This window comes from Microchirus variegatus, assembly GCF_963457635.1.
Source record: "Microchirus variegatus genome assembly, chromosome: 1".
Taxonomy (NCBI): domain Eukaryota; kingdom Metazoa; phylum Chordata; class Actinopteri; order Pleuronectiformes; family Soleidae; genus Microchirus; species Microchirus variegatus.
This window is the reverse complement of record NC_139802.1, coordinates 28896738-28922488: the sequence shown is the minus strand read 5'-3', so window position 1 is coordinate 28922488 and position 25751 is coordinate 28896738. Positions and strand designations below refer to the sequence as shown.

The 25751-nt window shown below is 39.4% G+C and overlaps 1 protein-coding gene across 1 annotated transcript in view; it reads left to right on the top strand.

Moving 5' to 3' along the window:
* Positions 1 to 25751, top strand: part of LOC310934382 (interleukin-1 receptor accessory protein-like 1) — a gene marked incomplete at both ends in the record, with an annotated part of 194251 nt that overhangs the window by 42047 nt on the left and 126453 nt on the right. The window contains one exon of the mRNA XM_083898094.1: positions 25350 to 25629. Within this exon, the coding sequence (XP_083754220.1) occupies positions 25350 to 25629 (280 nt within the window). The remainder of the gene's footprint in view (positions 1 to 25349; positions 25630 to 25751) is intronic.

Below are 25751 nucleotides of genomic sequence, written 5' to 3'. Positions count from 1 at the left end.
AACTAACACATTTGAATAAAATATTACTGTAAGCGATATCTGAAATACGCTCAGTGGTTTCCCCTTGCTGTCGGACAGTTGATATGCTGCTTTGTAACACCGCTATGCTATTGCACGTATGGAATTTGTGACAAAAATGCTGAGCCTTGTTGACAGTGTTGTAACATTAAAATGCTTTGCTTTCTCCTGTCCGTCGCAAAACAGTACACTGAACCCCATCACCTGCATGTAACACACTTTTTATGCGTAGTTACTTCACTATCACTTTTGAGTGTTTTCTTTCTCCATCTACTTTGACATGACTTTGCAGATGTTCATTAGACTCCAAGGATCTTGTTTCATGCTGTGCACTCCCTTGCAGGTATTTGAGTAATAACTAATGCCTCTGCATGACATTATGGAACAGTATTTTAAACAGCAAGCGAGGAAGATGGAGAACGAGACACTCTGGTGGATTAATAATTCATACTCTGCAGATGATGTGTGAAAAGCAGTCATAAACAGGCCTTTGTGACTTTTAAATCAGCTATACTACACGCCTGCATGGACGAGAACATGGCCAAAGACTTTGTTGTCGGTGCAATTTCAAAGCAACTTATTCTAGCGTGCAGAAAAAAAATGAATGGGAAGCTCAACTTTGTTATGATATTTGTGTTGAACGCCTTTCATTATGTTGTTGATGAGGGGAAATATTGTAAGTGGTCCATCATTAGGACACTGGAATCACTGCTTTCACAATATATCCACTTTGATGGTGGTCATTTGGGAACAGGGCCACAGCATGATGGGCATCAATTTATTGATAATCATATTTTAGTTTTCTTCATTACATAACACCCACTGAAGAAGGTATAAGAGGAAGACATTAGTCTGTGTTGTAGCATTATGCTGTTTGCGGCATTTCTTCCCTCATGCACTGTGCTTCAGATGCTGTTATAATCTATATTTTATCGGTTGTTTTATTTTTCTGTACAACTCAACAGCCCAGCTGCTAAAATATTTTGTAATTGTGCTTTTTTTTTGCTGCTACCCCCTGCCCCCCTCCATACTCATGAGTTATTTTTAATTTGTGGTTGCACTCCCTCACCAACCACATTCCTCCTCCCTCTTTCTTCTTCTTCTTCTCTCCGTAATAAGAACATGCAATATGTGAATTTTTTATCAGCTTATATAAGAAGCCCTGGCACCCCAAGAGACCAATGTCCTGGTTCTGGAGTGTTCAAAACAAGCACTCGAGAGGAAGAGAGCAGAAAACGGACTGAAAGTGAAGAGAGGATTCTGAGAGATTGTGAGGGAGGAAAGACGGAGAGGATTGCAGAAGGGGGAGAAGCGGAAGGAAAAGGAAAGAGCAGCATGGAGGAAAGAAGAGAGGAGGGAAAAGTGAGCGAAGCAGGCGAGGAGAGAGGATTAAATGAAAGCAGTAGAGAATGCGGTAGAGGAGCCTGTGGGGGGAGATCTTCCCATTAAGAGGCACAGTACTCAGCTCTCTGATCTCTGAGTTGTGTTGTGATGCCAGACAAGAATACTCTAGGGCGACAACCGCTGCCACCAGAGAAACAGCTCCTCAGCGACTGATATGCAAATAATGTGTAGAGCTAGAGCAAGGAGAGACGGTGAGAGGAAGAGAGGAGTTGAGGGAGTGATGCAAGGAGGGAGAGGGAGAGAGAGGGATGAGACGGGGGGAGATAAGCCTGTATCTCAGAGTGTCATTGTATGACAAGTGTGACAGGGAAACCTTAAAGTGGTACACAAACATTTCAGTTTTTACCAAGCTCATCCACATTTGCAAATACATCAGTGGTTATTGTAACGATTGTGCACATATAAATATGAATAATGTAACACCTGCTGTGTGTGTATCTGTATCTATCAATCCGACCTGTATATCTGTATATGTATATATATGGCTTCAGAAAATAGAATTACTATACTCCTTGACTTTCTTATCTGATGGATTTAAAACTTTAATAATAATCAACGTCACTGAAAAACAATCAAAAAACAGAATCTCTGTGTCCAGACTTACAATTTTACTACTGTGAAGGTTTGAACCTTGTCCCTAGTCCACACACAGGGTATTTTTGAAAACTGAACAGATTTTCTCTCTCTATCTCTGTCTCTCTCTCACTGGCTGACTAACCATCTTTATTATTTAATGCAATATGATTTCAGCACCTATATATTCACTGTCTGAATTGAGATATTGAGAAAAGACAGAGTAATGTGTTCTCCCCACTTATAATATATCCACCATCTTGGCAAAAACATTATGCATGTTTGACAGCTGAACTCTGTGACCCAGTTCTGGGTTTTGGGTATAGGCACTGTGGGTAGAAAAACCATGTGACATAGTGTGACACAGTATTTCAACACTTTCTCATTTATTCTTGGATTATATAAATCTCCTCTCACAAATATTTAAATATTGAAGAATGCAGTTTCATTGTTCATATTTCCCTGAAATACAGTGTATGGCTTTGGAAGATGCAGTAGCTACTTTCAAGCAATGATTTTATGATCATCACCCCATGTCAAAACATAGAGAAAATAATGAAGATGAGAATTGTGTTAGAGTTCTGATAGCTTAGCCTCAGGGTCCTGTTTATTTTGCCGGTTGACATTATCAGGATTATTACACCCGTGCGTGATCCTTACATGATTGCCCTACTGCAGCTAATGAAGCTGGCTCTGTGCGCCTTCATACCTGTCACCCTGCCAAAACCTTGCCAGATTTGATTGCCTGTAGTCCAAGTAATTTATTTGTTAGGTGTCATTAACAGAAACATTAGGTGTCTTTTCTTAGCGGATACAGCAAATCCGTTAATGAACATGCCAGTTAAAATGAAGATGAAAGCACTGCTTAATTATCTCCTCCAACATTCTGAGGCAGATTAATTCCAATAAAAAGTGCAGGTCCACTTGTCAATGTGTTGATCTGAGAAGCTGTTTACAAGCAAATGAAGTCGAAATGTTCTGCAGGACCTTGTGTTGAAGTTATATGCAAAAGAAAATGTCTGCTAAAATTAAATTCATTATAGTCTCTGAGCAAAAAAAAAAATGTCACAATTTGCAGAAGCTGGTATTTTTTTACTCTAAAAACGTATCAGTGATCATGTCATTTTAAATATCAACTGTAGTTTGTACAAGTAATAGACAAAGTTTAGCCACGAAGCCACGAAGAATTTGGCCAAAAACGGTTACTACACTCAAATTCAAAATACTGAGGTCTTTTAGCTTTCGTTTTCTCCGACATTGTAGCTCAGACGTAACTGGCAACCTGTGGTTGCTCAGCAGCTGAGACTCTTCTGACTGCAATGATTGGTAGACGGCGGTAGGTGGCGCCACATGCCAAAACATGATTTCAAAACATAAACAACTTTTTTTTTTTTATTTGAATATTTTGGCTAAACTGTTGTTGGTGAGTTCAGTTTGTTATATGAATATTATTCCTGAGTCTCTGTGACATATTAGGAGGATTTTATGGCCAGTTGCTTTAGATTTATTGCATAATGCACCTTTAAATCTTAACCATAACACCTTAAAAAAGAATTGGTGCTTTATAATTATTTCCTTTCATGAATATGTGATTAGAATTCCTTGAACATAAGTTCAGAACCTAAAAAAAACAGAAGTCAAGGAGTTTGACACAAACAGTTTCCACTGAGCGATGTTAACAGGAAAGGGAAGGTTTTTTTTTTGCTCAGACACACAATGCTATTTATCATCAGAACTATTCTTCTTGACTGTTTACTAAATAGTGGATAGTGGATAGAGTAGGAGGAGGACAGACATTTAGAAAGGCCACTGGCACATCTCTAATCTGCATGTTTATCGCCTTCATTAGAAGATCATCAAAGTGCAGAATCGATTGTATCCTTTCCTCTTTGTGAGGAGTCGTATATTCAGACTGGGCAGGAAAGTTTGGTTGTTATTCCAGACGGAGGCATTCACTCACTGAGGAGGTTTTAAGAAACTCTGGTATTTTGTGTGTGAGATGTTGAATTCTCGCCTGTCTGTCTTTGTGTGTGTAGAGGAGATTCTCTCTGTGACCCTGAAGTCTTTCCCACAGTGCTTCATGACCTACTGGTGTATATTTTCTTAACCTGTTTGCTTAGATGAGTGTGCACAGGCAACGCTAATGGATCACGTTGACCTAAAATGGCCCATTAATGACGGTTGCCAGTTTAATGGAGGGATTGGGAGTGGCCAAAGGCTTGTCTGCATTTGGATGTTGCAGGAATTGACCCTGCAACACCAATCTCCCTTCTCCTTGCTTCATGTCATCCTTGCTTTTACTACCTGGAAGTGCAGGAGGGAGGGAGAAGGTGGCAGCAGCAGAGGCAAGAAACTCTGCCTTGTTACATCATCACCACCCCCTGGTATTATATGCAACCTTATCAAAATTCATGTATTCAGCTTACCTCCCACTCTCACAGATCACTGAGAGAGGAACGACTTGTTAGTTTATTAGTGATGAGCCATAGGATTTAGACATGGATGGTGGGTGAGGGGTGGTTTGTGGAGTGAAGGGCTTATAGTGCGGAGGGATAGGCTGATGGGAAAAGGAGAGGAGGATGCCCTCTATAATCACCGGCCAGCCTGTTTAGTCATGGTCTTGGTAATCTGTGGTGACCTTGGCTGCTGTGTGCCTGGCTGAATTTCCTCAGTCAGAACACAGACAGAGGACCCTTCTACTGACTGCTGCATGAATATGCATACAGCAATGCATTCCCAGTCTGTCTATTATATATCCACACACATACACACCTTTCTACTTCTGCATTAATATCCTCCACCTTTTTTTCCCACACATTACTGGTTTTCCATGCATTTACCTTCACCTTCATCCATACTTTATGTGTAAGAATTACAGAACTCCAGATTTATGATGGCATCTGAAATGAGTCAGTGGCAGGCTAAAGGGTCTTTGAAGTTCTCCTTTTGAACATTTGCCTGTGATTAGATAACGTGCAAATGGAAGAGACAGAATAGCAAATAACAAACATGGTTATACATTTTTGTGTGGTGTTATCGTTTAAACAGAATGCAGAGGTGACGGTTAGAATCCAAGCAATCATCTGAAGGATTAGCCAAGGGTACATTGAGATTACTGAACTGAACTTGGGCTGCAACTCAGGATTATTTTCATAATAAATTAATCAGTTGGTTCTTTTTCAATTCATTGATTAGTTGTTTGGTCCATCCACAAAAAAATAGGAAACTGTAGAAAACTGTTGATCTGCGTTTATGTGGAGCAAAGCAACCAGAAAATATTCACATTCAAAAAACTGAGAAATCAGAGAACTTAATCAATTAATCAGAGAAACTGATTGATCATAAACACAGTTGACAGTTAATTAAGTAATTGATTAAAGATCGATTAACCAATCAATAATTACAGCCCTAAACTGAAGGTATAGAGAATCATATTTGAAAATAGGAATTTGAGTAAGGCAGCTGGTAATCTAAACATAGTCCCTGAATCACTGTTGAAATATACATTTAAAGATTCTACTGCTGCACATACACAAAGTGACCACAGAGGGAGCTTTTATGAGACGGGGGTTTGCAAACTGCATCAAACTGTTTTCTCTGTGCTGGCACTGTTGGAACTTTACAAGGAGGACTTTTGTTTTAAACCTGAAAATTGACATTTCTTATCAATTACTGTGTAAGATGCTCAAAAAAATTTGCTCTTTGCAGATTTGCAAAATTTGCAGAGAGAAAGCCAAGAAAGGATTGAGTGAGCCAGAAGCTGGTTTGAAAACAAACAAACACAAAACTCTCCTCGTATTTCCTGTGATTTAAAAAAAGAAAATGTGGTCTCGTTGCAATCCAGTTAGGCATGATTTTACTCCTCGTGGCTGGTTGGGTTTGATTGATGTACTGGTGCATCAGCCTTAGCATTTGATCAATATCAGAGCCATTGCTTTTTATCTAGTGCCGCTTCTGTGCAGATGTACTGTAGCTGGAGTTGCTTTCTTCTGACCTCCAGCCTGTTGTAGTGTTATCTGCTGAAATAGTTCTGCAGGTCAGGAACTGAAAAAATGTTCCATCTTTACAAAGATGATAACCGCTGAACAAAGAAATGGATAGCTGGAAAAAATTAAGTTATTTCTTTTGATCTATTCGCAGATTATTGTGGTGTGTCTAGTTTCTTCTTTTCTTTAAATTATTGAACAGCATACCAGAAATAGATTAAAATGTTCTGGGGAATTTAAAAATAAAATACATCAGGAATCAAATTTTTCTTCATTGTAAATAGTTAGAGTTATTAATGAACCAGATGTTTAAGATGTCCACATAAATGAGTAACATGATCTACTCTGTTTTCACAAGAATTACATTTTTGTATGGTGCTAAAATGCAACATGCATTATTTCTAGGCACTTTACATAGAAGGAGATGTAAAATAGTTGTATTAAATACTTTAAGAGCGGGTTGTGAAGACGGCTGTAATATTTTTTTTATGAGAGTATTATTTATACTAGCAGGAGCATGGATTGTAGCAAAAATGTATACTGATCACAATTTTAATCATAATGTAACAACATGGATGACAATACTACTAATAATGATAGCCTTGCAAGTGGATCTGGGTATTGCAGTCACATGTACCTGTAGAGCGAGGAAAGAGAGGTACAGATGTGAAAAGTATACCTCATAATAATTTAAACTTAGACTTCATTCATTCATGTTTAATGCACGGTAACAGGTATGTTAATGCATTTTAAATGTAGCTTGTATTGGTCTTATCAATCCCACGCTTGACAACCTCCTCCTGCAAAATGAACAAATCATGAAATAGTGAATTTTAAAGGAAAATAAGTGTTTTATCCATTTTTCTCATGTGTTGAAATCTTCAGTCCTCTCTTCTCTGTTTGCCCATATTCAACAGCTGTTGTGGCAGCACTTACCAAGTGACAGAGCCTGTTGAAAAAGAAGAGGAACAATTCATTTATGAAAGGAGTTTTCTGTAGTGATATGCGCAGCTGCATTCTGGACAACTTGGAGTTTATTAAGGAGAGTAGAGGGAAGACGAATAAGGAGTGAGCTGCAGTCGTTGATACGGGAGGTGACAAGGGCGTTAACCAGGATAGCAGTGATATTGGGAGTGAGAGATGGGCAGAGATGGTTGATATTACGTAAGTTGAAGTATGCTGAATGAGTGAGCTTGACTTTTAATTGAGTGTAGTCAACCACCTCTGTATACATTGGATTATCCCATTGTTACCTCACTGGAACCTGTGTATCCTGCTAACAAGCCCCCAAGTCTCTTACTGCAGGGCTGTGGATTATTTGTGAGTTTTATTTTGCTTTTCAGACAGAAATGAGTGAGTGTTGCTCAGTGGCGATTGAGTCTTTTATTATTTTTTTTCTTCTCTTTGTTACGTGATATACTGTGCATACCCGACTACAATGTTGAGGCAATGACCTGAATCTTCCTCTTGCTGAAATAAGAATAATCTCCTCTTTAACCTTACTTACTGTTCCCCTCTCACTGGCTCCCTGGTTTCCCCTCACACGGTCATCCATCTAAAGAAGTGAACCCCCGCTTTAATTAATCATGTACAGTATATGCAGATGTATGCTCATGGTGCCAAGGTCTCCATTTTCCTTTCTCTGTCTCTTCTTTGCACTACTTCCCCCTTTTTCCCCTCCAAGGCAGCTCCAGATGGATTTTTTTGTAAATTCAATTTGTATTAAGGCTCTAATTTGCTGACGCTGTGCATGAATAAATTTTTTAAACCTATGTATGGACCCTGGCAACCTCCCCCACCCCCACTCTCTGACTTCCTCTTCCTAAACTATAGGTGCATTCTGGGAAAAAGACGTGGTGCAGCACATGCTAATGAAATTCTTGCTAAGCTTCTAATTGAAGCAGAACAGGACAACTTATTTATAAACAGGAAAATAAACTGCTTGTTATCAGTTGCTCGGCTCAGAGATAAGAACACCGCAGTTTGTGTGTTGATGCAGCTGTTTATTTTTTGTGAATCCAGACAAGACAAGGCACGTTTATTTGTAGAGCACTTCTCATACACAAAGGCAGGAAAAAAATAATAAATTACAACCCATAACGGAATTGTTAAAAGAATTGCAAAACAAATTAAAAGTTGAAGGAGATTCAATGTGTAAAGAAAAAACAGGGTTATTGTTAAAAATACAAATAGAAGTAAAATAGAATCATACTAAAATAGATTGTTCTCATTCAATACTACAGTGGCCCAGAAGGTCAAAACACAACGGCTTTACAAAAAAACACGACATATTCCTGAAAAACACGTGTGTGTGTCTGACACTCCGCCCGCTCGTGTGTCTTCTCTTCTTGTGTTTTGACCTTCAGGGCCATTGTACAATACAGATAAAAAACATTCAAGATACTCAAAAGACATTCCTAAAGGTATTTAAAAAATATAAAAATTAAAAAAATAAATGAAATGATTAATTTACATTAGAAATTCAAATTTAAAATGGACTTTAGATTTTTAAAATAGTTTAGATAAAATAATTTATAGTACAGTAAGCCCGCATCGTTAAATATTGTAATTAAACACAGGCTCAAACTGAGTGGATTGGGCTTGCGCTCGTCTGTTATTCAATTAGTTATATTCATAAAACTAATTCTGACCTAAATACAAGGCCTCCGATTTCAATGTATTTTCTTATAAAGAAAAGAGCAGTCAAATAAGTGTTACTCTGTTCTGTAGTGTTTTGGTGGCTGTTGGCAGTTTTTGGAGACATTTTGGAGCGGTTCTGTGCACACTACATTTTAATAATTCATTACGGAAAGGCTCGCTTTACAAAATGACTCATGTGTCTTTCTCAATTTACAGTAAGAGTAAATGAATGTGTGATTTGTAGACCTGCTTTCTTCCACACCCATAATTACAGCTATAATGTCGGGAGAATCTCCTCCTAACGGTGAAATTGTTTTGAAATGGTTTGTTTGAGATGATTAATAATTTTCAGTGTGGAGAGATAATTGGAAATGATTGGTTTGGTGGCAGAATATGGGAACAGCTGCTAATGGCCTTCATTCCACAAAAAAGCCTTTGATTTTCTTCATTTTTCACATACATAAGTATAAACTAATCAATTTGCTTCGTCACTGAAAACTCATAGCATTTCCTGAGGAAAATAACATTTTCCTCTTCACATGTTTCAACACCAAAAGCTTCTTATTTGTTCCCCACTTTTATATAGTTAAGAACAGGACACCTCACCACCAAAACCTTGATAAGTGATGTGTGGCTTGAGGTATACTTTCCTGTCCTGCGCCTGATTGTAACAAAACAGGAATTGTGCTTTTTGTGTTCAAACTCAGCCCAAACCTGATTCAAGTAATGTAAGCCACACTGAGTTTGTCTTACTCTGTTCCTGATGTGTATCTGTTACCATGGATACTGCTTTTTTCCCATGTACACACATCTGCAACATAGTTGATCACCAGTATGCATAAAATAAATATGGTGCAACGCATGTACTCATGCCTAGCCCAAGCAATGTGACCTAACCTGAATAACATTCTGAAATATCGGTTTAAACCTGGATGGGTCTCAATGGGCTCAGATCACTTATGCATGCTGTAAACTGGAGTGTTTTTATTGCACTGCGTCGCTGGGGCATCTGGAACAACACTCCTTAACAATGTCTGCCACAACAAGTCATTAGAGGTTACTGTTTATGTGAAACCAGATAATTTACTCGATTCCATGCTTTTTCCTCAAAGCAATCTTGTGGATTTATTATGTGCGCTAAAATATTGAGAATTATCACTAAATAAGTTGCCACATAGGGCCACACGGTTGGTATATTGGTTAGAGCTCTTGCTTTTGCAGACCCGGTTGGAACAAGGTTCTTGCTGCATGGAGTTTGCATGTTCTCCTCATGTGTTTGTGGGTTTTCTCCAGGTTCTCTGGCTACCTCCCACAGTGCAAAAACATGCAATATGGGGATTAGGTAAAATTGGACCTCTAAATTGACCGTATGTGTGAGAGTGAGAGTGAATGGTTGTCTCTCTATATGTGGCCCTGCGATGGACTGGTGAACTGTCCTGGGTGTACCCCGTCTATCGCCCTATTTCAGATTGGCACAACACCCCCTCCTGTGGAGAAGCGGTAGAAAATGGATGGATGTTAACAGATAATTAATTTAGCTTCTTAGAGAAGTTGAGGAAACCCTTAAATTGTGGTTTTGAAGTTTTTCATGAGAAAAAAAACAACAAGCACTTCAAAGTGACATTTCACAAGTCTGTTATTTAATTATTGACCTGCCTTGGACGTCAGTTTTGTTTTTAATGCTGTGGTCTGAGCTTGACCCTATTTCAACTTTTCAAGCAAACAAAAAGATTAACAGGCACTGCATGACCCTGTTTGTTATGTAGCATCCAAATGATGGAGGTGAGCACTTGACCTTTGCGTTGTGCAAAGACATGTTGGTAAACTGAGCCCAAAGAACTTAAGCTGGGATTCAGGAATACATAAGGAACAGAGCATCCCCTCCTGCTGTCCTCACTTCAATGTCACTGGCTCATTGTCACTGAAAATGAGTGCAGTGCCTCATATTATCTAGTTTGTAATTGAATTGTAGCTGGAGGTAGGTTGGTAATCAGTGTACAGCAGGTAGTTTTCGTTCCACTCTTTGACAGTAATGTCCTCTAATGGGAAGCTCTGGCTCTACTCTTGTTCCAGGCCAGTAGGTTTCCCCAGATTCCTGACTGCTTGTGTGTGACTGTAGTGTGTGCAGTATGTGTCTGTGCTTTTATGTGTCTGCAAATGTGTTGTGGTCGTGTTTTTCTTGGCTCTTAAACAGCATTGCACAAAATGATTAGGGAAGCAGCAGCTTTGTTATTTTATTTTATTGGAAATGTGAATGTGTTGTCATTGTAGATGTTGAAAATGTTTGAGATAATCTATCCGTCTGTCTGCCTGCCTGTCTGTCTATCTATCTATATTTTATGTCTGTTATATTCTGTGGTCATTGGCATTTAGAATGATGTGACTGAAAGTTGATCTTATATATGATCAAATTATCAATGAGTTTAACTCTTACAACATGTGTATGTGATGCTCAACCATGTCTTGAATTTACCAATAATGTCAATTTGGGTTGCTACTCCTTAAGAGTAAGGATAGGTCAAAACACTGACACTTTAATCTCTACATGCAGTTCAGCATTAACTGGCATGACTGACAGTCACAAAAGCTAGCTACGCTTATGCTAATCAAAAATGAAAACATGTGCGTAGTGCCTAATGAGGTTGTGTTTGTATTGTTAGCCCTCATGCTAATCGTAGCCTTGCTAGCTTACCTTTGGAAACAGGTTCGCTAAGTTAGTCTCAAAGTAGTAGCATGCTTGTATTATGTTAGCTCTACGCTAATGCTAATCGTAGCCTCGCTAACTTACCTTTGGAAACCGCTTCGGCAAGTTAGCCGCAAAGTAGTGGCATGCTAATGCAAAATAAATCATAAACCATGTTCTGCAGTGAACCGAGTGAAAATGTCTCACCCACCGTGAGGACAGCCTCTTCACTCCCACCTCCCCGCCTCAGACAGCACAGCTGCTGCTGATGAGCCGCTGCTGATGAGCCGCTGCCTGCCTGGTGTAGCGTGATAAATCAGCGAAAGCGCACCGTGATAAATCTGAGAAGATTAAAATTCCTCCAAAAAATTTTAAAATCAAGGAAGCACACCATCGGGCCATGCTCAAACCATATCCAAAGTCTTAGGGCCTGATTTACTAAGATTCCAAATAGCGAGCGCTAAATTGCTTGCACGAGCAGAAAGACTGCGCCCGCTACTGGGTTACGTTTTGCGGGTGAACTACTAAGATTGCAGCCGCAATTGACTACAGGCGCAGAAGTGGTTAAGACCGCCCTATTTAAATGAGGATTTTGCGCGAGTCAAGAGTTGTCCACATGGAGAAAGAGCAGACTCAACGGAAGCGCTGAATTAAATTTGAAGCCACTGAACAGAAAGTGACGTTCTGCGATGAGCAGATAACTGGGATCGAGGCATATATGACATATTGTTTTATATTATTATTATTATTATTATAATCCTGCGTCGGTATTTTGGACAGCTCTATCATTACCTGACGTATCAAACAAAGAAAACTATGGACTATGGATGTTGCCGTAAAAAAAAAAAAAGAAGGTGCTGCGCTCTCCTCCTGACTCACCTGCAGCTCACTGACAGCTGCCAGGGAGCGAGTTCTGCTGTTTCTATGGATCTAATGGATGAGTGACTTTCTTATCAATAAGTAAATAAATAAATAAAGCGGATCATCACAACGGCTTTTTAGTCCCAGTCCGTCCCTGGTTTCATCTGTGTTAATTCAGTCAGGCTGAGTTTCCATTACGCATGCCAACAGCCTTTGATCTGACGTCAGAGGCGACGGGGCAATCGATATAGATGATATACCTATTGCTGATTCAGATAGTTACATTAAATAGTGATTGTTGTGATTATTTATTGCATTTAAATGTGCCTGGAACTGGAAGGGTTAGGGTTAGGGTAACCTGCCTGTGAGGTTTTGGTGACGTGTGCGCACTGTGCCGCCTGCGGTTCGCCGTGCACCGAGAGTAGACCAGGTTAGAGCTGGACCCGTTAAGGTAAAGCGGGGTTCCCCGTTCCTCCGGTCTTAACCAGGGAACATAGGTACGACCCCTCCTTGAACCACAAACTGCAGACCAAGGTAAGCCCATACCAGTACAAACACGCATTCCTCCTCTGGATATCTATTTAATTTATTCAGATATACCAAATAAGAAATTAATGTGCGTCATCTGTGAACGCGTAGTTGAACATGCTCTGGAAAAGCGTAATTTCCTGATTCACAAATGTGCGCGCCGCTGTGCCAGTTAAGACCTGCCTTTCAAACGTGCTAAATATAGACGCAAAAATAAACACCGCAATCAGTTTCAGGTTTGATAAATTACTTTGCGTGTGCTAAAATAACATATTTACATTTTCTCCTCCCATCACACGCAAAATAACGTGTAAACGCCCCATATTGCATATGCATTAAGGCAAGAACGCTAAATGGGTTGCTGGTGCTATTTTGCCCGTCTGAGGGATGCGCTCCTCGTTGCGCCCTGTTAGTAGATCAGCATCAACGCTAATCTGCGTGTGCAATCCAGTTTGCACACGTTTTTGCACGCGCAAAGCTTTAGTAAATCAGGCCCTTAGTGCGATCTGACTAACGGTCAGTGAAATATGTCTGTCACAGACAGACACACAGACACAGCTTCCTTTATAGATACATGTTTCTCATAAAGTAATTGAGTAAATAATTATACTGTATGTCCATTATAGCATTGCTAAATAATAATTATTATTATTTGTAAGCGCCTTTCTAACATTGAAGGTCACTTTACACATTAAACAATAGGAAGATAAATCGAACACACAAACGTTGAGACTGACAAATTGAAAAGTTAGAAGTCAAATGGACTTGATCAACATACTAGATGGAGGTTAAAAAAAAATACAGTACAAGGTTGTTATACGTAATACAAGATGGTTGAGGTGATGGTGGGGGATTGTCATGATGGGTAGGCTAATCTGAATAAGAAGGTTTTAAGTTGTGATTTGAAGGTGGACTGTGACGTTATTGTTCGGTTGTGTTGTGGGAGTGTATTCCAGAGTTGTGGGGCAGAACAGCTGAATGACCTTAGTCCCATTAAGGTGGTATGGAGAGGAGGGAGGCTGAGGAAAACAAAACATTGTATGGTGGCCAAAGACTTTTGCACATTTAAGTAACTCTTTTCAAATATCTCAACCTTCAAAACAGTTATGACCAGACCAGTGTCATTGTCTACACCTGCTAAATTATTTGTTAAAGCCTCTGGTGAGTTACAGTGCACATGACCTTACTTGTGTGGATGTTGGGATCTGACTGTCCTTGCAGATTTGCTGCTTGAATCAAATCTTTTATCATCATTTTCTTCCTGTCTTTGAACTTCTGGCTGAACGTCACTTCACCCTCCCATTCCTCTGAATGAGAATTTAATAGCTTGGAGATAGACGAAATGCAAAGTCCAGAGATTGAGGAGTACAAAGGCGAGAGAATGATGATGCTCTCATAGTTAACAGTGTGGGAAAAATTGCGAGACAAAAAAAAATGAGGTCAGAGTTGGCGTATGACAGCAGACAGCAGCGCCCATCAGGATGGCCGTTTGCTTTGTCACATATTTTTCCATCTTATCATTTCACAGACGACTGACTGAAGCTGATGTGATGAGGTTCTCTCTCTCTTTATCTCTCTCCTTCGCTCTCTCTCTCTATCTCTCTCTCTCTCTCTCTCTCTCTCTCTCTCTCTCTCTCTCTCTCTCTCCATCTGGGCATGCTCTATTTTCATCACCAGCGCTCATTTCACGTGGGCATCGGAGCACAGCGCCAAAATGGTGTGTCGGTGTCTGTGGTGGAGCGGGCCTGAGTCACCGGCTTTGCACACCCACACCACCATGATGCAGCACAGAATAACAAGCCTGACAGTGAAGGCAACATGGATTGTGTGGCCTATTCTATGTGTGTGTGTGTGTGTGTGTGTGTGGGCAGGTGAGAGAGAGTAGGAAAAGAAAAGTCTTAGCCACACTCTTGTGCAGTCATGTCTGCAATGCAGTACCAGTCACTATTGTTGACGCTGTGTTTCTCGACACCTCCCAAAGCTGTTTGTTAGATGAGAGGATTAGTGGCGCCGTGGGGAAGATGAGGAAAGATGATTTTCTGATCATAAAGTACTCTCTGTAGTATGAGACACCACAGCCAGAATCACTTTTACATCTGCTGCTTGTCAAACGTTCCCCTGGAATAAGCACAAAGTGGGAATAAACATATGGATACAACAGAGCCTTGTGATCTGAAGACAGAAGAAGCTGGATCTCGATGAGTTTTGGATAATAATGTTTTTTTTTTTACTTGCATTTTAATATTTCTGTTGTCACTACTTAATTTTCTGCGAATGCATATTCTTCACCATGAAATATGTAGCTCAAACATAGGCTTTTAGGTTTTTAGTTACAATAAGCGCAGATGTCTTTTACATCCAAACCATTGTCACATGAGGTCTCACTATGTTGTTAAAACCCCTCAACCCCACGCGACTCTCCCTGTGTTCCCAAGTATATAAGCGGTTTGATCCTGGTGACATTTCCCCGCCTGCACAGGAAGTGATTTGTTTTGTGTCGAGACACACATCGAGGCAACAGCGACTTTGAACTAGAAAAGTGAGGTGGCTGCAAACAGGTTGGAGGATGACTGAAAACACAAAGCAGTGTCCATGAAACATTTCCGGAGGGAATTCTTCAGAAAAATCTGTCTTTCAGCAGTTTTGCTTGACAGAGTCTGTTTTCACATGAAGGACACAGCTGTTGCCAAAGAAGTTATTACTTGAATAATTTGTAGACTGGGTCTTTGTATTTCCTCTTTTTTTTAACATAAAGAATGTGCACATTGTGTTGAAGACAACATCAGACATGACTATATTGCTTATAAAATGTGACAGTATAGGAAATAACAGCATGTGCTCTAGCTGTACTTGCATTTGTGTGTGTTTTATTTTCCCCCATGCCCCTTCCCTTATTCTCTTCCCTGCATGGGCCCAACCTGGTGAAGTCGGCCTTGTCCCCTTTCCCATCATCTTCCTCACTGTGCTTCCTGTCCCTGTCAGCATTTAACCTATGATTGGAGACAGCAGGCGCTGCTCCCTCTGGAGGCCATATCCAATCAGGAGAGTTGAATCTGTTGCAGTCGAGGGAAAGCCAGCAAGATTGTGAGCAATGTTTATTTTGCGATAAAAAGAAAAACAATTTCTTTTTTTTTCCCCCAATCACATTTGGGTATTTGCATATAAATGACAGCCTAGTGGCCCTCAATGAAGAGAGGGAGTCGGGGGAGAGAGAGGGAGACAAACAACAAATGAAGATGAAGTATAGTGGAGAGAGAGAGACAGAGCTGTTTTCTTTTTTTTCTCATGAGGAACAAGCTAAATGTCACTACAATCATGAAATAATCTGCTTCACTTTGACATTTAATCCTCACATTTAGTTTCTGACGACAAGAAGCTGGTGCTTTTCTTCAAATTTTATGGAATGGTCTTAGCATATTTTGTTACTATAGTTATTTACTGATTTTCCAATAGTAAAATGAGAAGGTCGATAACCTCAAATCCTTGAAAGAAAAGCAGTGGATTTGTTCTATAGCAAAATGAGGTGATGATAATATTTCCTTATTTGATTTGAATACAGCAGAATGGATGTTGCTCTCTTGATACAAAGTTATAGCTTGGAACCCATAGCAGCTTTAAAGATTTAAATGAAGTTGTTAATTTATGGCGTGCACAAAGAAATGAACTGATTTGGGGGTTGTTTTCAACCTTTAAGCAATCATACTAAGCGGAATTATTGATGAATATTTTATGAATATTATCTCGTGTCTCTGTAAATTGTACTGTGGCTGCCTGTGAGGCTTTCCTGGTTATATAAAAGTTGTAATGATAATTTAAAAAAAAACATAATTAGACATTATTTTCGTCATTCATCTTTTGATATTTGAGACAATGTACTTGGAGCTGTTTGATTCCAAACAACAGTTGATGCGTCCATGGCTTCTATGCAGTGTCTTTGCTGCAGCTTGTTTCCCCAGAAACCATGAGCGAAACAGAAAGAAATCTGAGTTCATGTTTCGGTTAGTTGATTAATTAGCTTTAGAGATGTTGGCAGACACATCTCTTCACTGTAGCTCTTTGCCATCGCCTCCTGTTCTTATGCTAACTTTAAGTTAAGCTAATTACCTCTTGATTCCAGCTCCATACTTAATAAGCATATTTCATAAAATGTTGGGCTATTAACATTTGGGCCCCATCACTGCATCTCTGGGTATTTATAAATCACTGTGCACACACAGGTGGTTAAAGACTCTCTTTTATGCCACCATATGGCCCATAGCGTTTGCATTTCCTTCCTGTTGCAGTGCCATTACACCAGTATATGCACCTTAATGTCCCCGCTATAATTCTGGAAATAGATCATTTCTTCAAGCACATGATCTGAGTCTTGTTTATCGCATGAGTGAACAAACTGTATTTTGCCTACATGCAGGGGCTGCGGCTGATTTTCTTTATCGGCTGATGACTCATTCTGCTTTTGCTTGAGGTACTTCAGTCACATCGGTAATCTCCCCCTGCTCGCCGGCAGCTGAGAGGTTACCTTTCCTACACATTAGAGCCATTTTCCTCTTAATTGAGACCCACTCTGCTGCGACAGCGTTTTCACAAGGTGGAAAATGGCAGGTCAAGATTTTGAGACATCTTTCTCCCTCCCACCCACCTCCTTCCCTCCCTCTCTCATTCTGGCAAAAGAGGCTGTGAAGTTTATAGGTTCCGTTGGGGAAACTGGAGCCATGCAGGGCAGCCAAGACACTCCAATCCTTGAGGGCAAGTAGAGGTTGATATTGTGTCACCTTATAGAGTGTCCTGATGTGTGTACAAATGCTTGTGTTGGTTGTCCAATCAGCGTAGGCCTAATGTCTGCACACATTTCTGATTGAATTACACTGGCACTTTTATGGAGAAAAATGGTGGCCAACCATCTCCTTGAGTGCTTATGAGAAAACTGACGCTCTGTGGGAGCGCCCATGGTGACTTGACTCAATCTGCATACGATTACCCCTCAGCAGACCTGTAACCCAGTTTATGAGCCCATCACCTCCTCTGCAGGAAGAGCCAGTGCCTGTTTTTCATGTTCCAGGAGCATAATGACATAGCATTTGTTAAAGTTTATTGTGCTGCCCTTTAAAACACAAATGCAACCATTGTTGATTTTTCATGTTTACTAGCGTCTTTGCTGTGTCTGTTCAAGCTCAAGCTCCTGCACTAAAATAAACATGTCTATAACCTATAAAACACAACTGGCAGAGGAGCAGCTATCATGACCCATCGCCAACATAAATTGTGAGCAAATTTATGCATACTATAATATTTCTTGATTACGTTTACATCAACTTCTCTACCACTTAATATTCTTTCGGAAATGGTAAACCACAGATTTCCAAGAGATATACGTTTGATAAATGAATCACAACTTAATTTTATGCCTTTTGATTAAAGCATTTCTTCGTCAAAAGGCTTTAAAATGTAAAATCTCCCCGTATTGGCTCTACTTCCCTCGTGACGTCCAGGGGTGCTGTTCCATTGTATCTGTTTTGTCTATTTCCATAACGAATTGATGTGTTTAAAACAAATAGATATGTCAGAAAATTGCTGATCTGTGTAATATCTGAATCAATCGGGCAGCAAATGCTATGATGGTAGTCTTGAAACCCAGGGTGCAGTGTGGAATAAAGCCTGTGACTTGCAGCAGTGTATATATAGAACATGTCCATTGCCCTTGCTGTTTGAGGTTAATAAAGCAGCTTTTGTTAATTCTATGTAAAATATGGTCAAAGTAAGTATCACAATACGTATTGTGCTGTGGCCTCTGTATCGTGATCGTATTAAATCATGAGGTTGTAGGGAGTCCCCAGCCTTCTGTTTCATAGTCAAACATTCAGCATAAATGAGCCTTTTGTTAATATGTACCGACATATTTTGATTATAAAACAATGAACTTATGCCTCCAATTACCTTTAGTATCAAAACTGTTTTCTCTTACATGAATCAAGTGGTTTGATTTGGTTAGAAGCATAAAACCACAGGTAAAGGAATGTTTTTCTAAATCTCTTTTATGTAGTTGCACAAATGAGACAAACATAACAAACATAAAAACAAGGCATGCCTGACAAACAGCCCTGTCTTTGTTTAACTGCATGGTGTAAATTGGGAATTGAAAAGACCCCATTTTGGTGTTGTATCTATTAAATCCTGACTTCCACACACGGTGATGTTCAAACATTTGTTCTGCCATCATACGGTAAAACATGCCAGTTGACATTTAATGTTGACAATTTTTGCAGCTGAACACAATCGTTAGGGCGCCAGATACACTCGGGGACGGGGACCGAGAAATTACCCCCTTTCTATTTATTAGTCATGTACAGCAAAGCTGCCAACGCTGCTCACACTTGATAGTCCCTGTGGCTGAAGTGTTTTTGGAGATGTGATTATCACTCAGCGAAATTGCCCAATTCCATCACAAATTGTGATCCAGCAAAAAGAAAATCTGGTGAGCAGGGAAATGTTTAATGAGTTCAATTAGGCTTTGTACCATGTTTGTTTCCAGCCAAGAGATTATGCTGAATCCCCACTCTCACTTCATGAAATGAAGGATAACCCTCAGTCAAAAGTCTGAAGACTTGAGGATAGGTAGAAGATAACACATATTGGCGCCGGCATGAGATAAACACAGCAAGACCACAGTTGGACTGCAGTTCAGCCTTGAAGGGAAATTAATTTATAATTTTTCTGTTTTTATTTTTCTCAGTTAAGCTGTGGATATTTTCTAAATCTTGTGCAGTAATTGATTGCTTTAGGGTGCGGTTTCAAAAGCATATTTCATTTCCACTGTCTAAAAGGTTTGTGTGTTGTGTGTTTCACAATCAAATTTTTATATATTGCTATTTTCTATATTACTATAGGATATATATATATATATATACATATGTGTATGTATATATATATACATGTGTATATATATATACATATGTATCTGTGTATATATATATACATATGTATGTGTGTATATATATATATAACACACACATACATATGTATACATACATGTATTTATATACACACACAAACAGTATTTATGTGCGTTTTCTGATAAAAACTAAACATTAGATTGTGAAACACACAACACAGTATATAAACCTTTAAGACAGTGGAAATAAAACGAGTGTATATATATATATACATGCTTATATACATACATACACACATGTATGTATATGTATATATGTGTGTGTGTATATATATATATATATATACACACACACATATATACATATACATACATGTGTGTATGTATATGTATATAAGCATGTATATATATATATACACTCGTTTTATTTCCACTGTATATATATACATATATATATATATATATATATATATTATTTAGTTCAGAGTTTCAAAGACCAATTAATTTTTTTGTTATTTTATGTTTTGCTGAACCAATTAGTGGAAACAAAAACTGCATTGTAGCATCTAAGTTCTGCTCCTGCGACAACATCAAAATATCTTGTCTGAAGCAGTTTACTCTTTGTTGCCATTCTGTGAGACATTCTTCTTCTTCAGCAAAAGGGGAAATGTTCAACTGTAAAAATGACTGGACTGAGTGTTCATTTGTAGCACTGATGGGAAAAGAAATGACAGAGCCGGGCTTGTCTGATGTTTGGCAGTGATGCATTTACTTTGTTTTTCCTGCGACCAAATCCAGTCTGTGCTGACAAACGGAAAGCATGTCTCAGTAAATTTGTCCTTAGCTTTTTCCTGTGTGCAGAAGATGTTTGCGCTGCAATGGCCATTTTAGCAGGGCGTCTCAGGCACTTGGAGAATTCTCTTGCATAAAAGTACCTGGACTGCAATACAAAAAGTAGACACACCGGTCATGTACTATCAGAGGAAAACGTAATTTACCATAAGTAAAGATGGCATGCGACTGCATGAATGTGTTTGCAGTATTTGACAAGCAATGCAGCAAGCGATATTTTGTCACGCAGTATGCTTGGTCATCACCATCTCCATTTAAACATTACTTTCCACCACACACATTCCTCCCTGTTGCTCTCATGTTAGTTTGAACCTCCATATTGACCATGTAGGTTTCTTCAACTCTTTTTTTTCCTCCACAATTACTCACAACTTCATCAAACCCATCCATTATCAAAACAAAGAAAAAAAGATATGGATACAAACCAGAGAATAGGTTTTTGTTTGTTGCCACAGAGATGACTTAACCTTAAGAGCATGCATTTAAAGTATTATGCAACTCTTTAAGCTTTGCCTAGAGACAATTATTCAAAGTGTCAAATGATGAATTGTAGCCTGCTATGAGGCAGCCAGTGGATTGGTACATTAGTCTTGTTAACACACAGTTTTAAATAAAAAAGTATGTTGTGCAGCACTAAAGAAGAACATTCAATCTGTGAATGTTCTCACAAAATGTAAAGTTTTTTCTTTGTTACATGTGTGCAGTATAAACCACAGCACCGACCAACTGTGAATGTGTTTTTGTGTCAGGCTCTTATACTTCATGTTTTTATTTGCCAACCTAAATGTATTGTTGTGTTGGTGTGGCTGTCTACTCGCATCGTCTTTTCCACCCTCCTGCTGCTTTTATCCGTGGTGAGAGTAACACACTTCAATGGCTCAATTAGGGCACATTATTACAAGTTAAAACCATCTCTGCTGTGGTAGTCTTACCTTAAACCATCAAGTTATTATCGTCCACAAACTCATTAGCAGGTTCTTCATAAGAGAAGGGCTGACCCATTGTTGCCATAGTAACAGTTTAGATTTGATCACAATGAAACGATTGTGCTGTTTGGTAGCTTGCAGAGCTCACGCTGTCTTCAGCATTTTTATTTGCTTAATTTAGTTTCTTGTTATTCACTCTTTGTAGGTTTTTTTCCCTCCTGGGAAGACCCAAATAATTGCAAAGATAAAACAGGGAGTGCACAGGCTCAGGTCAAAGCTTTGCATCTGAACATGCTGTTCTCATCAAACAAAGAAAACAACTTAACTGTTACTATAGGATTAGCTTGTGAAACGGGCCGGACATTGTTATAATATGTATAGTAAAATGAGCCATCAAACCTGCCTCAGACTGAAATCATAAGACTAATATAAAAAGAAAACACACAACCGCTCACTCCAAAGCTATATAGTGTATTTTCTATTACAATATGTGTTGTGATGGATGTTTTTTTTTAACCTGCTTCATCTGCTCAACATTGAGAGTAGATTAGGTGATATGTGGCAATTTAATGTTTAAATTAATGTTTTATTTGAATCACAGTGACGGTGTGTTATTTGGTCCTTTACCATGTTTTTTTTTTATCTTATTTGTTGAAATCCTCTTCTCGTAGTGATAGCCATGAAGTTCTTCACAACAAGTCAGAGGGAGATTAACCACTGATGCACAGAGGATAGCTAGATGTTAGTGAGGCTGATACAGAAACATGGCAGAGAGCGTGCTGCTGAAATTCACCACAGACAACGTCCTTCAGGGTTTTCGGGGATGTGGTTTTGAGAAGAGGACCAACCAAGGGGGTGGGGTGTATTGGTTAGAGTTGGGGTTTTCAAAGATCCCATTCACACTAAGTATTAACATCCAATACTATGCATGTTGTGCTAAGTTTAGGTTTAATCCTGACTCACAAAAAAACATATTGGAAGGGGATTTAAGGGCGACATCTTTTGTTTAATCAGTGAACTGTCATACAGCTTTGATTAGTGCATTGGAAGCATTTAAATGGCAGGTGTGAACAGTCATGTCATCTGATCACTTAGGATGGATTATAATAGTTGACACCAGGTGTGAACAGAGCCAAATTGTCACATGCTATTGCCAACATTTCCCTATTGCCACTTATGGACCCAAACTTTAATCAATAGAAAAATGATTTAATATTGGTCAAATTCTGATGATGCTCGCAGTTCAGCTTTGTGTGGATGCTGAACTGCAAAAATAGTCAAAAAAGATATAAGATATAATGTACTGCCTTTATTAACATACCCCCAAAAATATTTTCTGCAATGCATTTTGGTAAATTTCTCTCTGTCCCACAAGCTCCTCCATGATGGATTTCCTCCCACAACTAGACTTTCCTCTGCTATCCTGATTGAATGGCACCAAAATCTGTTACTGCAAGATTTTGGTAACTGATGGATCTTTGGCTATTAAGCACCACTGCAGCTGCTCTCAATATCTCACTGTGACATTATGGCATCCCCATTTTTCACTCTTCAAGTGATTTAGAGTGCCCTTCATATGCATTTTCCCACCTTTGTTCCTCAAGCATGTAGCACCGCTGTGTCCTCTGTCAGTATGACTTGCACAGTACACCAAAACACAAAGAATTTACATAAATCAGCAGTGTTAAATCCTCCCCTGCCAACACCGCTCCCCTGCCCCCCTTCCCCCCAACAACTGTCACATGCTTTGCATTTCACTGATTGGTGGCCAAGTCACTTCCTTGGTAAATAACACATTTATAGAGGCTCAATTAGTGAAGCCTGTTGAATCGGCGGCAGCTGTGCACGCCAGATGTTTTTTAAAGCAAGAGTGATGCAGGGAGGTGAAGCGAGAGGAGAGAGGATGTCAGAAACACAGGCAAAAAGGAAAAGGTAAAGAAGATGTTGAGCTTGTTTGTAGTTCAACTTGTTTTTCGAGTGCGGGCGAATTGAATAATTACAAAAAATGCTCCACAAGCTCAGTAGCTTTTATCGAATTTCGAAGACATGCAAAGTGGAATTTTCAGTGCTATTTTCCAGAAGATTCAAAGTTCTTTCAAATTAAAGCAAAATTCGACTCAGCAGATCTCATTACAAGGTTGATCGAGTATTTGCTTTTCAAATCAGATTACTTCAATTTGTTCCACCCATGGTATTAGTGAGGTTTGCTCAGTTGTTATTGTGATCTACATGTTGAATTCCCCATTATTGTGAGATTGTCATGCTCATTCTAAAACTAATGTTAATCTTATTTTATCCTGAGTAGCAGTAGCAGTGACAGAGACAGGCAATAAAGAAGAGGCAGTATATTCCCTCTGAAGAGTCCCTGTCAAATACTGCAGCTATAATCACTGTTCACTCAGCTATAAAGTGGAGCAAATAACGTTAACTCCCCTGTCATTTTATTGTAAACCTTTGTCCACAGACTTGCTGTTCATCCATCTGGTCCCATGCGGCACTCTGTAGGTTTCCTTGGTTATTTACTCCTATTAAATATGAGTTGGTTTAGTTGATACCAGGAAACTATTGAATCCAAAGCAAGAATTTATTACGTGATGAAACCTTTCTATATCTATATACATATATTATACAGTATTGTTTCATACACAATTCACTGTGTGGAGTTTACATGTTCTTCCCATGTCTGTGTATGCTTTTCCACGGGACAATGAATGATATAACTCAGGATACATGAGTTATTGGTCCTCTCCATAAATAAGTTCATTTGTTTTGTGTGTGAGTTCACTGTATTTGGATTTATGTGGTCACACAAAGTTACTGATGGTGGAAGAAACCCAACTTCTGTATCATGTGAGCTAAAAATTATATATTCTTTTCCCTTTTTCTGCTCGTAAGGCAGTGAGTGGTTTGCTCAGAAAGTGAAATGATTTCCTCTTCAATGTTTGGTGTTTCACATGAATGGAATATTGCCTTTGTTCTCTGTGGTATGTGTACCGCTAGTAATATGCAAGCTTCTTCTGGTGGTACTTGGAGGAAAATCAGAAAAACTGTTCCGCTAGTATATAACAGTCGGTATGAGCTGAGGAATTTTGACTGGAGTGCATTAAACAATAACTAAAATATAATATATAATATAATAATTACAGTCACCTTATCTCTCGCTCACTCTTAATCTTAATTTTTGAAGCTGACTTTGCTCGGCCTATTTACACCACTGTGTTTTAACGTTGCCGATAACGGTGCTACACAAGCCTCTTTATCCTTTATTTATCTAGTTTATGTGTCTGAAAAGTTTGAGACCGTTTTAAGGATCGAAGACCGACACAGCGGTATCTCATTTTCTCATGTCAGATGTAGATGAGTGCCATCATTGCCATTTTGCCGTATATCAATTTCCGGATGGGTTGTGTAACACCCATGCAAATATAAATAGAGCTAGTGTTTGTCAATGAGGGCAGGGAGGAACAATGAATGGTTGCTCCCATGGTCGGGCGACGGTAGCTCAGTGGGACAGCTGATTCATAGGTTGTGGGACAGCTGATTCAAAGGTTGTGGGTTCAATACCCTGCTCAGCTAGTCTATGCCGATGTGTCCTTGGGCAAGACACTTAACCCCATGTTGCTCCTGACGGCTGTGCTGGCAGCGTGTGAGTGGGTATGAAAGATGAGTGATAGAAAATGCGCTAAACAGAGATGCGCTGTGTGAATCGGTGTGTATGGGTGTTGTGTACAGCAGCTTTGAGTGGTCATCAAAACTAGATAAGTGCTATATAAATATGAACCATTTACCATCAAATACACCGTACATATCAGTGCAGTGTGAAGAAAAGATTGATTGATTATGATACAACAGCTCTTAGTGCTTGAAGAGCCGAGCTAATGACAACATTGAAAGTGGTTGTATCCTTGTTGCCGTGGCTCTAAAAATGCTATGACCTCACACAAATTATCATCTGCTTAATTCTCCTTCTCTTTGTCCATTTCTTTCAGTCGAAGGCTGCACAGATTGGTCGGTGGACTACTTGAAATACAAGGTACTTCTGGGCGAACCTGTACGGATTAAGTGTGCTTTGTTCTATGGATATATCCGGGCTAACTACACCCATGCGCAGAGCGCCGGACTCAGCCTTATGTGGTACAAAAGTGTGGGACACGGGGACTTTGAAGAACCCATCAGTTTTGATGGCACAAGGATGAGCAAGGAGGAGGACGCCATATGGTTTCGACCAGCGGAGCTGGAGGATGTAGGCTACTATTCCTGTGTGTTAAGGTAAGTTCCTCTCAGCCACTGTTACCTGGACAATAATGTATTTCTTGCTTTTGAGTTTACATAATTGTTTGTTTTTATTTCTAAATCTCATTTCACTCATCCATGACGAAGCACTGCTCCAT